This window comes from Aristolochia californica, unplaced genomic scaffold (genome assembly GCF_029961685.1).
Source record: "Aristolochia californica isolate CCGP_79_NKW_82.1479 unplaced genomic scaffold, dmAriCali1.0.hap1 SCAF_10, whole genome shotgun sequence".
Classification (NCBI taxonomy): domain Eukaryota; kingdom Viridiplantae; phylum Streptophyta; class Magnoliopsida; order Piperales; family Aristolochiaceae; genus Aristolochia; species Aristolochia californica.
Window position 1 is genome coordinate 30,318,968 of NW_027181771.1, and position 15,834 is coordinate 30,334,801.

The 15,834-nt window shown below is 36.6% G+C and overlaps 1 protein-coding gene across 1 annotated transcript; it reads left to right on the plus strand.

The window, feature by feature from the left end:
* Positions 1-653: 653 nt before the first annotated feature.
* Positions 654-13,392, plus strand: LOC137942391 (uncharacterized). Its single transcript, XM_068788018.1, has 6 exons — positions 654-1,292; positions 1,524-1,613; positions 1,860-2,093; positions 2,458-2,560; positions 4,751-4,980; positions 12,684-13,392. The coding sequence occupies exons 1-6, from the start codon at positions 979-981 to the stop codon at positions 12,886-12,888; spliced, it is 1,176 nt and encodes a 391-aa protein (XP_068644119.1). The 5' UTR covers positions 654-978; the 3' UTR covers positions 12,889-13,392.
* Positions 13,393-15,834: the final 2,442 nt, after the last annotated feature.

The window sequence follows — 15,834 nt, forward strand, 5'->3', positions numbered from 1 at the left end:
TTAACCAAGCTCGAATGGTTTGTGAGCCGGTTTGACTTCTTGCCACCCCTACTTATGAGCTTATAGAGAAACCAAGAGGGAGCAAGCTCCCTCCCCCTTTCATCTACCTATCACCCTATAGAACTTCTTCACAAAGAACCCATGGTGTTTTTCTCACCAGCCTTGAAACAAAGACGGGAGTGTTTACTAAGTCGTGCATCGGTCAATAATGGATCAAAATCCAGTTGCTCAACCAGATTTTGATTGGTGTTAATATCATTCTTTTATTAGACTTAATGGAAAGACCAGGTCTCATAAAATTTGATTCAATTGTACCTCTCTAGGCTTAAAGACAAGGTAAATATAGAGAATTTTATCATATTTCATGAATATATAAGCAATTGACCCTATTTAAGTGTGAATTCTTGAGACCATATCGTAGAAAAGCTGCTCTACTCATAGTAAAATTCAGAGTCTCAAAATATTCCATAGCTTGAAACATAATATATTTCAAAGAAAACTTACGTATTCGAATACCCTCAGATTTCCTGGCTATGGCCTATCTGTCTTGTGTAGAAGCCTGTCGTCTTTGGGCCTGGGCTATTCCGATTATGTAAAGTCTTCTCTTTAAATCCCGACTTAGAATTGTCCGAGGAAGCAGTCGGGCACTCGGACAGACAAGACCCAAACATGGGACTACATCATGAGATTTTTCAATCGCAGCTGCGATCTTGAATCCCCGTTTCAAGTTTCCAAATTTTAGACTTTTGCTCATTAGAATTGTCGACCTTGCTCTGCCTTCTCGGCTGCCGGCGTCTTCTTCGCGACAACTTTTGACAGTATCGTCTTCTACCTCCTCGACACTTTGATATCAATGTTGAGATCTACGTTTTAATATCAGTCCGGAGAGGCTCACATTTTGAAACTTCTGCTTGGAAGTTGGAATCTAGTGATTGGACGGAAAATCTCCCGAGTTCAAAGCTTGAAAGTTTCCATGCCATGGCCACGTTTAAAAATTTGAAGAATAAGCAACGATCCAGATCTATACTTTTTGTTTTAACCGTCTCTATAATTGCAGTTACTGTCGTCTGCTTCTTCTTATCTTCAATTTCAATGTCTGATTTCACAATTCCTTCTTCGGAGATGCTGCGAAATTTAGTGAGGGGTAGAAAGCGTGATAACTATCCGGACAAGTATTTGTATTGGGGAGATAAGATCGATTGTCCCGGTAAGCACTGTGATTCGTGTGAAGGATTAGGTCACCAAGAATCGAGCCTTCGATGCGCCCTAGAAGAAGCTATCTACTTACAAAGGTAGAGTAAGAAATTTTCTTTCTTTTATACTGAGATTGTTACCTTTTTCAAATTTCGAGGTAGCTCAAGTTTCCATCAGTTTTTTTTTTTATGTGCAACTTTTTTATTGTATTTTTCTTCTTTTGATCTGTTTTCTTTGACTATTTTTTATTATTTTTTGGCAAATTTTCACAATCCTGTTGCGGACGGGATCATTTTAGGCTTATCATTTTTTTATTTGTCGTTTTTTAGAACTTTTGTGATGCCGTCTAGAATGTGCATTAATCCCATACACAACAAGAAGGGAATCCTCCATCACAGTAATACAAGTTCGGAAGAAAGGTACACAGTTAGCTTAAAACTAATTTGTTTTCCGTTGGTCGCTAATGGTGATATAAAATGTAGCTTATTATTTTTGGTAAAGTATAAATTTGTTATGTTATCTGTTGTCCACTGTAAGCTCTTTGTCCCAATTCTGCGCAACTCTTTTATTTTACTAATCCTTAAATCTTAGAGGTCCATCTTAGTTTTCTACATATGTCTAATTCCTGTAAAGGCTTAGGGAAGTCTTGCTTTCTTATCTGGTAGATGGGCAGCAAACTCTTGCGCGATGGACTCCTTGTATGATTTGGACAGCATATCTGAGATCGTCCATGTAATTCTGGACAACTCCAAAATGTGGTACCAAGTATTATCTACAAGCATGAAGCTGGGAGACCGGGGAGTTGCTCATGTTAGTGGAGTTAGCCGGGCTGATCTCAAAGAGGATGTGAAGTATTTAAATTTGTTGCTGATAAATCGTACTGCGAGCCCTCTTTCATGGTATTTACCTGTTTGCAAGCTTGATTATGTCATTTGTCTGCTTAGGCTTGAAAATTTGATAGTAGAAAAGAAATGTTAATAAAGAATTAAACCTTAAACCAAATTAGACCACCTAGAGAAAAAAAAGGCATCAAACCATCAAGGATATTTCATTTGAAATAAGGTCAGCCATGATGAAGTTAGGCAAGTCAATTTAGAATAACCAGAAAACAGAGTCCGCTCTTACTGCAGGTCTTACTGAAATTGAGTGTGCTTTGTCATTCTAGAAAAAATCCGATTGAGTTCAATTGCTCTGGTGAATTTTGAACTATTTTTAATATGTTGAGACTGTCACTGCAGAGATCCTGATCATGATATTGTCCAGGTTTATGGAGTGCAAGGATAGAAACAACCGAAGTGCAGTTGCACTACCATATTCATTTCTGCCCACAGTGGCAGCCAAGTTTTTGAGAGCTGCAGCAGATCAGGTTTTTGACTCTTCTGCTTTGCTTTTATGCAAGAATGTTTCTTACATATGACATCATATGCAGCTGTGTGGAATTACTATTTGAGAAAAAAAGCCTTGTTCATTTTTTGCAAAAAAGGACCTTTCAATTTTTCATTTTGCTTTTTATGCTGCTCTTCTTATTGTTTGCTATGTTTTTCCTACTTTCCTATCTAAGGGGGGTTAGTCCATAATGAAGTGGAATGAATTCCCCCCGCATTACCTAGTTCATTAAAAATGGCATTAGTGTAAAAAGAATTGAATTGAAGTGAGATTACACCGTTTCATTCGTTCAAGCAAAAAGGGGGAAAGCTGATTCCTACCTATTTTGCGACGCCACGCGCGTTGCCCCCCTCCCTCTCTTCTCCCTCCTCTCGGCCTCCTCTCCTCTCCCTCTCGACCTCCGTCGCAGAGCACAGGAGGCCGAGCCTCTCGGCCTCCCGGCTTCTCTTCTCTCTCAGCCTCCCTCTTTTCTCCCTCTCGGCATACCGTTGGAGCGCCGCCTCTGTCGCCATTGCCCTCCGCCTTTGTCGCCATTGACCTCCGCCTTCGCCATTGCCTGCCGCCTTCGCCATTGCCCGTTGGCCCGCCACTGAGGAAGACGACGCGTGCTAAGGAAGAAGATGGTTTAATTTTTCCTAAGTTAGGAAAAATTAAACCATCGTTTGATAATTAAACCATTAGTTTTATTTTTTGTTAATATATTATTAATTAATAATATGTAAAATATATATTATGTTATTGATAAATTAATATATTTATTTATTTTGTATTAAAATAGTGATTTTTAATGTTAAATTATATCTTATGTTATTACAAAATAATTTACTTATTTATTATACTCACTTATGTTATTTTTAACTTTTTTATTTATTTAAATAATTTATTCTAGTCACACGTATTTAGTATATTAATTTATAATAAACTGTAATCATTAATTGGTTTAATTATCCAATTTCTATAATTAATTAAACCATAAATTTTATTTATTATATTCTCTTATGTTATTTTTTAATTTTTTATTAATTTTAATAATTTATTCTAGTCACACGTAATTTTTGTTTTAATTTATAATAAACTATAATCATTATGTAATATAATATAATTTTTTTATTAATTAGGATATTAATATATTCTAATACTACACATTAAATCACTTCTAAGTGTAGTAACCATGTTTATTTTGGTTAATTATATGTTTAGGTATATATTCTATTTAAATATATTATAAAAGGTTACTTATTCTCTTCTTTATATCATACTTTTCATTTGGGGGCACTAACACTGGAATCTGTTTTCCAGCCACTTGAACTCGTCTACACTAGCACCCAAATATGAGTTGAAGTTGAATCAATTTATTTCAGTTCAATTCAATTCTTCACTTCAATTCAAGTTTATTGTGGACTAACACCCCCCCCCCCCCCCCCCCCCCCCCTCCCCCTAAGGGCCTCTCTACTTCTGACCAAAGCACAACACAAACTGCCTGTTCTGTGCTGGTTTTGTACAATTGATATTCTTAGGTCATTTAATATTTTTTTGGTTTTTATTCATTCTGTATGTGCATGTCATAACATCTTCATTGGCAGAAGACATCAGGTATTTTTATGGGCTTTGGATACTCCTTGTATTCACATGTGACTAAAGAAGCTAAGAATTTGGATTTTGTTGCTAAACAAGTAGCATTACTTCCCTTAAAAGTGCCTTGAGTTCTCTGACAGTTGTACATGTTTATGAATCATCTCAGTGCTTTGAGTTCCCTGACAGTATTTCCAGGTTTACAAATCATCTGACACTATGACAAACCGTTGAATAGAAACCATAGGGAGCCAGGAATTGGACTACTGAAGTTCAGGGAACAAATTAAGCTGAAAATGTCTTCTGCAATATAAATTTCTTGGTTTTAAAAATTAAGACCAGGCAGCTTCTGGTTCTGGATTTCCAGCTGCTCCGGATTGCTAGTTATTTGACAGTTATAATGTTGATGAACTTTTCTTTAGTCCAGACCTTCCATCGCACTTGAGAGAACATTCTATAAAAAAGAACTTGGAATCTAAAACATTACTTTCCTTGTTTCTTCTTTCACAGTTGTATTCCAATGTCTGTGTTCTCCAAACTGACAAGCTTATGTCATTTCTTCACCTTCCTGATTGTTCAATCCAGTTTGCCTCTGCAGATTAAGAGGCGCCTTGGTGATTATGATGCCATACATGTTCGTCGAGGTGACAAGATAAAGACCAGAAAAGACAGATTTGGGGTTGAAAGGAGCCTTCATCCTCATCTGGACAGGGATACCCGCCCTGAATTTATAGCTTTGAGAATCAAAAAGTGGATCCCACCAGGCAGGACACTCTTTATTGCATCAAATGAAAGGTCTTCTGGGTTCTTTTCCCCACTCTCTTCCAGGTATGCACTATTTCTCCTTCTAGCCATTTTATTAGAAAATTTAGCAGAATGAAGGTGCCAATTGCATCAAAGATGGGAAGGCCCTGTGTTAAATATCAAGTAGGGGGTATTTTAGTCATTTTACACTCTTTGTATAAGTCTGTAATAGTGTAGGAGAAATCTATTGTCCAGATTTCATGAGAAAAGGTGAAATCTATAGTTAGTGGATGATTGGACGTTTATGTCTGAAGGGGTAGTTATGGAATAAGACTTCAAGTCACTTAAGTGAAATAAAAGAAAGAGGGCGTCGTGCTCAGCCCCAAGAGAGTGTCATTCAACACACTTTGGTTCTCTCTTTCTCTTCTTTTCTTAAGCCCTAATCTCCAGGAAAAGGGATTTCAGGATTTAATTCTGATCAGAAGTCAAGGTTTGATTTTTCTTGTTTATTTTTGTGCCATAACCCTAGGGCTGATGGCTTGTACTGCCAATTGAGCAATCTCATGCTTAATTAGTTCCTCAAAAGGGTTGTGCCTTGGATTGTTTTCCTATTGAAGTGTGCGCAGGTTTCTAACCCTGCGTCTGGTGCCTGCATCATCTACAGAAAGGTTGAGGTCAACCTATTTTTTGGGGAATTTTCACTAGTTTAGGGTTAAAGTTGATTTTATTCAAGGTGATTTGCATGTTAGTGATGAATATCAAAACCCTAATTATTGAAATGGGCTCACATTGCCTGTGTAGGCATTGAGTTGTGTTTTCTACATATCTTGATTGTGTTGACTACTTTTATCATCTATAGCTGATTTTGGTGAGATAATCACTCCCATAAGAAAGTTTGGGAGTTCAGAAGGGAAAAACACTATTATGATCACTGTAGAGAAGTTGAATGGTCAAAATGATCTAAGTGAGTCTAAGTTAGTACACATTTATCTTAAGGCCAAATGGAAATCAAAATATATAAAGATGATCCACCGGTCCCTATTATAGATGATTGAGAAGCAAAGGACTGTGAGGTCATGCATGACCTGGTCACTCAATAGTATGGACTCTAACTTCAGGAGTTAGATTATGAATTGCAAAACAGCCAAGAAAATGTGGATATCTCTTAAAGCTTTGTATACACAGGGATGTAATCTATCTAGAGTTTATGAGTTGTATTCAAAATTGTCCAATCTTAAGAGAGGTGAAAGAACAATAAATGATTACTATAGTGCGTTGCATAGCATTTTGCAGGAGATTAGTATTTTCATCCTTTCACCCTAGATGAAAAGGAGCTTCGGAAATAGCAAAGGCAGATCCATGTAGCCAAGTTTCTAGATGGTTCAGAACCAGAATTTGATGCAGTTCAAGCCCAGTTACTTGCCTCTGATGACATTCCATCACATTCTAGATCATTTAATAGAGTCATACATGCAGAGACAATAGTTATATTAAAGGAGAACAAAGAAGTTAAAGGAGTTGATGCAGTTACCTTAACAGTCAAGGATGATCACAATCTGTACGGGGTCGTGGTGGAAGTGGTAGAGGTAGAGGCCTTGACAGTTTTAGTAGAGGTAGAGGCAGCAACCAGCAATGATGGCAAAGTGACAGAAGGCATGTTCATAATGGATGCACAAATCATTTTGCAGATAAGTGTTGTGATAAGTTATGGAAAAGAGAAAAATTTCATTAACTTGATGTAATCTGAGTACATGAACCCCTACTTATAATAGAGGAAAGTAGTAGAGTCCAATTACAATTAAATTACCCTTGTTCCAATTACTCCCAAACTCTAACACTTAAAGTTAAGTCCTAGCATAATTAAATAACTCAACATAAATAGAAGACTAACATAATTAAAACACCTTTAAACTGGGACTCCAGTAAAACTCTACCATATTAATTCTGGCTTTGAGAGACTTTTATTGTGAGAGTCCTCTAAGATCCTTTCATATCTTCACTTCAACACTCCCCCTCAAGATGGGAAGTAATAGCAGTGATCCCAGCTTGAACCAAATAACATAGATGTAGTAATAAGTTCCTCCATCATGATGTCCCAACACCAGGCACCAACTCTCAAACTTAGAAATGGTTGATAAAACATAAGTCGAAACCACTCAAAGGATTTCGAACAAATATAGTGATAATAATCACTAAAGTAGGTAATGCTTGTCATTCACAAGACAACGATAAAAGACCCACGGGTACCAATAAAAGTCTCAGTGGACTTAAATCACCCATATAAATAAAAGGGACCAACCAAAGCAATGCTTCAATAGGGTTGGCCAATAGGGGTAAGTGAGAGTCAAATAAAAGATGGTAAGAGAAAGGCTGCCAAATAACCAATGGGTAATGAGGAATATAAGATGCTAAGGCCACCATGTTCTTTATTCAAATCTTCTTCAGAATTACTAATGTTGACTATAGTTAGCGACCGAGGAGTTCTTCTTCCATAATAATGTCTCAGTCAAAGAGACACAATAGCAACAGTAGATATGGGCCAATGCCCCAATAACACGTACCAAATACTGAAAGTCCTTAATAAGGACACATGAAATAATCCGCTGCGAGTCTATCCCTGAATAAGGAAGCTTTAATACTTTTGATATCAATATCTCCAAAAATATAGCTCTAAATCACAAACGGTTTGTTGATCAAGAAACTAGACTCAACTATCTTTAATTTGATATCAAATTTGACATAAAAATATTCTTTCTTGAATCTTTTATGATCTTTTGATTCTCTTTATTCTGTATCAAGACCCTTGCTGACTCCAATGTGAATATCTCCTTAAATATAGATCAGATTGACACGAAATTTTATCCTTCTAAAACTAGACTTCAATGCCTATATTCAGGTATAATTTCTATTCACTTCTTTTGAGAAACATAATTTGATAGATTTCAGAATCTATAATTTGGCCAAACTAAGTACTCTTTGTTATTTGGCCAGCGATCATTGACTCTTCCAAGATCGATATCTCCATCTAGAAAACTCAGATTGAGAATTGGTTGAATAAGTAAGAAAATAGACTTATAGATCTTTCTTTGAATATATAATTCTCCCTGTAAAGTCTCGTTCTTTATGGCATAAGCTAGCTCGAAAGTTGAAGCTTTCTGCTGTTGCTCGAACCTTGCAATCTAACCTTTGCTGCTTTAAATATCAATTAATCTTTGTAAAAAACTCCGATTGCCAAAATTCATTGTGTGTGGAAAGTAGACTCAAATATATTTCCATCAATATATAATATGGATATGAAAAACTCAGTATAGAGGTGAAAACTCAAAGCAAACAACAAATATAGGGACTAAAAAGAGAAAAAAAAAGATATATACGAACCTAAACTGCTAGAGATAATAGATTAGAAAAAAATCACATTATCTTTGTGGGTTGACTGAGTCAATTCACGGAACTTGCTCTGTTACCATGTTGAATTTATGGAAAAAAGAAAAAATCTCATTGACTTGATGTAATCTGAGTACATGAACCTCTATTTATAATACAGGAAAGTAGTAGAGTCCAATTACAATTAAATTACTCTTGTCCCAATTACACCCAAACTCTAACACTTAAAGATAAATCCTACCATAATTAACTAACTCAACATAAATAGAAGACTAACATAACTACAACACCTTTAAACTGAGACTTTTTTGTGGGACTCCTATAAAACTCCACCATATTAATTCTGGCTCTAAGAGACTTCTTATTGTGGGAGTCCTGTAAGAGCCTTCCATATATTCACTTCAACAATGCAGTTGTCTTAACAGTCAAGGGCAATCACAATCTATACGGGGTCGTGGTGAAAGTGGTAGAGGCAAGAGGCCGTGACAGTTTTAATAGAGGTAGAGGCAGCAGCCAACAGTGATGGCAAAATGGTAGAAGGTGTGTTCATTGTGGATGCACAAATTATTTTTCAGATAAGTGTTGTGACAAGTCTGGTGAACCAGCATGAGCCAACTCTTTTATACATGACAACAATGAGACTTCTTGTTGAGCAATTGGTATTGTACCTTGTGCTCCTGTTTAGCTTCAGTAGCTCTCTAAGCTCATTGCTCAACTGACTTCAGTATCCTCCTCTTCTGCATTTATAGCTCAACTTATGCTTCCTATAGCCATTCTTGCCAGTTCAGGTTCGTCTGCCTTATATTTGAGTCCTGTTTCTTCCTGGGTTGTTGCCTTGGGTGCATCGTCACACATGTTAGGTAGGTCATATTTGTTCAAAAATTTTAGAGTTTAAAAATTCGTGACAAGTTGCTTTCTTGAGCATAAACAGACTCTAAAGATTTCTACTCCTCCTTAGCTATGTTGCAATTCATAACTTGATTCCATAAATAGGAATCCATGCTGTTAATTAGCCAGGAGTCATTCAATGGGACAGGAGGATCATCTCTAATGAATTTTGACTTCTTCTTAGCCTTTAGTTATGATTTGATTGATTGTGACCAACTCAGATAATTTTGGCCAGTCAGTCTCTCAGAAGTAATATACTTCCCTTTTGATAGAGTTCCTCGAAAGGCTAAAAATCTCACCACAATCTGCCTTGTATGCTACAAATATGAAGCCCAAACAGCCCGAAAAACAACACAAAAAATAATACTATGCAGGTGTTGTTGGCCCCTCTTCTTAGAATATAGGGTTTTTACCAAATGGGAGTACCAATCTGCTGTAATATGTAATTCACTTGTTGCTATAGGTAGTACTCAGAAATTCCAGAGATTTCTCAAATTTTCAAGGTTGATGTCATCCAACCCAGTGATGATGCAGGCAGTTAATGCCTAATAATGCTGTGCAGCAAGAAAAAGGGAAGAAGTTTCAGTAAAAAACTCTTCTTGAGGCCATAATTCCAGTTCTATGCACTTAGATTTGCATAAGCCGTGAAAAAGTCCAAGAAACTAGGGCTGATGCAGGCAGAGCTCAAGAGGCCTCAGGCAAATTCAGAGTGCTGGAAAGACTCTAGTTAGGGTCAAGCTAGAACGCTAGGCTTTTTATAGAGTTCTGACATAAAAATTACAGAAATACCCCTTCTCACTTAAAAACACTTAAAACCCTTGTCTCTCCTTACATGCTTGTTCAAATTACATGAAAAATGAACTAAAGTTAAAACTAAACACGTCGAACAAGATAGTGTAGTTGTTGGACTTTATAGTGAGTGCAAATTGATGATACTGCCCTTCAATAGATTTTCTAACTATGTGTTTGGCTCCTTTATTGATAAATTGTCTCCTTGAACAGTTAAATGTGTGTCTTAGTTATTCTTGTACACAGAAGGAATATAAATATTATAGTCCATCCACTATAAAAACATTTATATTTGTTGATGTGATGTTCTTTTGAGGATGTTCCTTTTTTCTTTACGTTGATCAAGGTGTCCATTCCATCTCTTGATAATATAAGTATTGTAGTCCTGTAGAGAATGTTACTAGCTAGTCATCCCATGTTGCAACACCAAAGCCATTATAAGTTTATCAACAACAAAGAAGCTTCAACACGCCAACAGAAGTAACTTCTCTCTCGTCTATACCAAAGTCCTCTTCGTCTGTAGCTCCTAAGATAAATGATTTAAATCTTTTTATTATTCTTTGCAAATGTGTCGGTATGCCCACTAAACATTTTTTTCTCATTTTATGTTATTTGATTCCGTTTCTAGTTAATTTAAAAAAATTACTATGTCCTCCCTTCTCTAGTGTAGTAGGCCTTAGTATCTCCTCTGTTAAAGCAAGCTATGGATGTTGAGATGGAAGCTTTATGTGACAAAGGTACATGGACATTATGTAATCCACCTCCTCATGTTGCAATTGTGAGATGTCGTTGGGTGTACAGTGTGTAGTATAAAGCTGATGGTTTTTTTACAGATAAAAAGCTAGATTGGTGGCTAAGGGGTATACTCAAACCTATGGTGTTGATATGTCTGAGACCTCACCTGTTGCTAGATTGACATCCTTCAAAATTCTTGTATCTATAACAGTCAATTAGGGATATTAAGAATGCTTTCTTACCCAAAAGAAGAATTGTATTTGGGACAACCTCTAGTGCATATTGCATAGGGGGAGATTAGGAAGGTGTGCAAATTAAAGAAGGCAATCTATGGACTCTAAGCCGAGTCCTAGGGCGTGGTTTGATAAGTTCAGCCAGGTAATACAATCCTTTGGCTTTTCTCGTAGTCATTGCGCTCACTCACTCTTTGTTATGAAGAGAGCATCTAGAGTTGTAGTGTTGCTCGTATATGTTGATGATATATCATTTTGTTCGGAAATTACAAAAAGGAAATTGAAGAAGTGAAAGAGCATCTTACTAAACATTCCAAACCAGAGATCTAGGTCTGTTGAAATGCTTCTTTGGTATAGAAGTTGCTCGAAGTAAGCAGGAATTTTCTTAATGCAAAGAAAGTATGTTACATTTGTGCTACATGAATATGACTTGTTATGTGCTAAACCTGTAAAGACATTGATGGAGATAGGTAATGATCTTCATGAGTAGAGCAGTGATGAACTCGAAGATAAAACAACGTATCAAAGGTTGGTTAGGAAGTTGATTTATGTCACGGTTATTTGTCCCAATATATCATTTGTTGTAAGCATGGTGAGTTTGTTCATTGAATGTCCGAGGAAACTTCATTTAGAAGCTATTTAAAAAATATTGAAATACATAAAAGGATCGTCTGGAAAAGGGTTATTCTTTGAGCCTCTAGTCATTTACAGATAGAAGCTTTCTTTGATGTAGATGATCCTGGATCTAAGTTGAATAGAAAGTCTACTATTGGGTATTGTGTGTTTGTCGGAGGAAATTTACTTAACTGAAAGAGTAAAAAGCAAAATGTGGTGGCCTGTTTAAGTGAAGAAACTGAGTTTGGAGTTATGACACACATTATAAGTGAACTAATGTGGGTTAAGTCTATTCTGTAGGAGTTGAACCTATATGTTGCAAATCCATGACCGCGTACTCTGATAACCAGGTAGTTATTTTTATTGCAAACAATCCAGTGTTCCATGATTGAATGGAACATATAAAGGTTGATTGCGACTTCATTCGAGATGATGTAATGAGGAAGGAAGTTACCTTTTATGTTCAATATGGTGACCAACTTAGCGATATCTTCACCTAAACGCGAGTTTGGGATATTTATAACAAGGTGGGGCTTCTTGACATATATGCTCCAACTTAAGGGGGAGTTTTTAAATATCAAATAGGAGTATTTTAGTTATTTAATTCTCTGTATAAATCTGTAATAGTGTCAGTGTGATTAAATTAGTAGAAGAAATCTATAGTCCAGATTTCATATTATTTGGATGTATAATAAGTGAATTATGGAGGTTTATGTCTGAAGGGGTATTTATATAATTAGACTTCAAGTCACTTGGGTGAAATAAAAGAAAGAGAGGGTTGTGCTCAGCCTCAAGATAGTGTCATTCAACGCAATCTGGGTCTCTCTCTCTCTCCCCCCCTCCCGTCTTTTCTTCTTCTTTCTCCTTTTTTTTTACCCTTTTTTCACCCTGAATGACAATTATCTAATTTTACTAAAAATGAAGTACATTTTAAAACCAAACCACTCTTAGTGTTGGCGTAGTTCCCTGAAAGACACTAGAAGCATGGTGAAGTTCCAAATGGATTACTCCATACTCTCTTGATTTACTTGAACAGTTTACTGACTAGTTGATTTCATGTTCCTCGACTACCATAACTGAATGTTGCTTGTACAATTCTCTTGTATTTGCTGACTCCACTGAGGTCATCATCTGTTTTTGCAGTTATAAATTGGCGTATTCATCAAATTACAGTGACATTTTGGATCCAGTGGTAAAGAATAATTATCAGCTTTTCATGATTGAAAGACTAATATTAGCTGGTGCAAAGACTTTTGTCCGAACATTTAAAGAAGAAGATATGGATCTTAGCTTGACTGATGATCCAAAGAAGAACACAAAGATTTGGCAAATACCCGTTATACAATAGACGGAGAAGATACGTGAGTTTCGCTCAACAAATCCCATAGCAACCCTAGTTTTCAGCCTACATCCAAGGTATGTTGCTTGTTTTTCCCCACCAAAGAGATCCTGAAAAGGCAAGGAAGCAAATATTGCATTGAAGTTGTAAATGTAGTTTCATTGTCAGTCTGTATTACACAAGGTGTTGTTGCAGTTTACATATGACGGAAGTCATTCTTTCTTCTACAAAAAGCTCCATAGTTCTTTCAAATTGGTTGGAAGAAGCCATGCTGCTGTGTGGCCTATGGATGCGGTGTGCTCGTGAGAGGCTCCGCTGAGAAATGATTTTGGAAGTGAAAGCAGATTCTGAAGGATGAGTTGTTGTCATGCATACTAGATGGTAAATTGGTATTAGAGGGGGAAAAATACTGCAAAATGTTATGGACGATTGTGAATTTCCCCAAACATATGAGCATTACAGAAGGATGATTATCTCTTTTATATATGGTTTTTTCATAAACAACTATTTTTGCATGCCATGGTTCTTGACATAACTTCTTTTTATTTTGTTCAATTAATTATTCTTTCTTTTTTAGATGCTGTATAAGCTTCTCATGTCCAGCTCTCTCTGACTTGGCAGTCAGAAGATTGCCGTTCTCTCTCCTGTTAAAGCCGCCGTTCTCGCGGTCAACGATGCACCCATCCCCGAGCCAAAACATAATTATCTTCATATGATGCCCAACAATTCTCGCATGTGGGACCTAGATTAGCATTTAAAATGAAAAAGTAAATACCAAGTTATCATGATAACAGTACAAATCTCATAAAGAAATGGAAGCCCTTACACTAGTTCTCTGTCGCATACTACACTCACTTGCCTCTTGGACCCAAGCGCAGTGCTTTTTGCGGATTTATTATACAATATCCATGTGTTAAACTTTATTCCACAGGTCAAGCTCAAAGTATGGCACGTCAATCAATTATACTGCTTCATAACATTACCTGATATGACATAACCTTCTTAATTCTAATCACCCATTGTAATTTATTATTTTATTATTTTATTATTATGTAATGTTTATAAATTTACTGTACATAAAGCTTCCATCGTAACTTGTAAACAGTAAGAAATCAGAAAATAAACTTTTATCTTGGTTTCGTATTCTCGACTGTGCCTCCCCAACAACAGAGCTCAATGGCTTTCTACTCGTCTTATCCAATCTCTAACTCCATTTTTTACCATGCCTTTTTCTAATTCGCATAGACATTTTGAGCTCAGTCTATCTTCTAAGGTTGAACTTCAATACTATCACCAAGCAGTGAAGTGTCCTGAATGGAGGTTGGTTATGCGTGACGAGTTGGACGCTCTGGAAGCAAACAACACCTGGATCGTCACTCCTTTGCCTCCTGATAAACATACTATTGGATGCAAATGGGTTTATAAAATTAAGCTTAACTCTTATGGTTCTTTGGATATAAGACTCGTTTGGTAGCTAAAGGTTATACCCAACAAAAAGGTTTGGATTTTGTTGACACTTTTTCTTTAGCCGCCAAATTGGTAACTATGAAGGTTCTTCTTGCTCTTGCAGCCTCCTATAGTTGGCATCTAATTCAACTTGATGTCAACAAACGCTTTTTAAATGGTGATTTTTTTTTAAGAAATCTATATGGATCTCCCTCTTGGCTACATTCGACAGGGGGAGTCCTCTTCCTCTCACAACAAACTAGTTTGCAAGTTTCACAAGTCCTTTTATGGTCTCAAACAAGCTTCGCGACAATGGTATTCCAAATTTTCTCAGGTTTTAATCACTTTTGGTTTTCTTCAATCGAAATCCGATGACTCTCTTTTCACAAAAAGTCATGGTTCTTCGTTTGTTGCACTATTGGTTTATGTGGATGATATCATCCTTACTGGTCCTTCCTCTCATGCTATTACTGAACTCAAACATTTTCTGCATACTCAGTTTAAGCTCAAGGATCTTGGTTGTCTCAAACACTTCTTTGGTCTTGAAATTGCTCAGTCCAAGCAAGGCATAGTGTTTTCCCAAGGCCATTACACCTTACAATTACTTGAAGACACAGGTTACTTGGCTTGTAAACCAACTTCTGTTCCAATGGATATGCGAGCAAGTAACCTGTAGGCGGCTTGTTGGGAAACTTCTTTACCTCACTTTATCTCTCCCCGATATTACTTTTGTTGTTCACAAGTTCACTCAATTCGTGGCCCAACCTCGTCTTCCTCATCTCAAAGCGGTGCATCACCTGCTTCGTTATCTCAAGAACAGTCCTAGTCAAGGGTTATTGTTTTCCTCTACTTCTTCCTTGAATATGCGAGCTTACTCTAATGTTTGTGCTCCAGTCCATTTAAAGGCTTTTTCTGATGCTGATTGGGGATCATATCTTGATTCTCGCCAATCTATTATCGATTTTCGCATATTTATTTGTGATTATTTAGTCTCTTGGAAGGCCAAAAAAGCAAACCACCATCCCTCGCTCCTCTGTCGAGGCTAAATATAGAACTCTTTCTTCTACAGTTAGTGAACTTATTTGGTTACAGCAACTTCTTGAAGATTTTCAAGTTAAGGTTGACTCTCCTGCGCTGTTATACTACGATAATCAAGTTGCGATACGTATTAATTCTAGCCCCACATTTCATGAGCGTATAAAACATATTGAGATAGATTGTCATTTTGTTCGTGAACGGGTTACTTGGGGCGTCCTCAAGTTACTTCCCAGTCGTTCTCAGTACCAGTTAGTCGACATATTCACTAAACCTTTTCCTTCTACCCAACTTTTTTCTTTATTGTCCAAAGCCGTCAAGGACATTTACAAGCCACCTTGAGGGGGAGTATTAGAATGTACTTTATTATTTCCTTATTTCATTATTATGTAATATTTGTAAATTTACTGTTTTACCCCTCTATTGTATAAAACTTCCATTGTAACTTGTAAACAGTAAGAAATCAAAAAATAA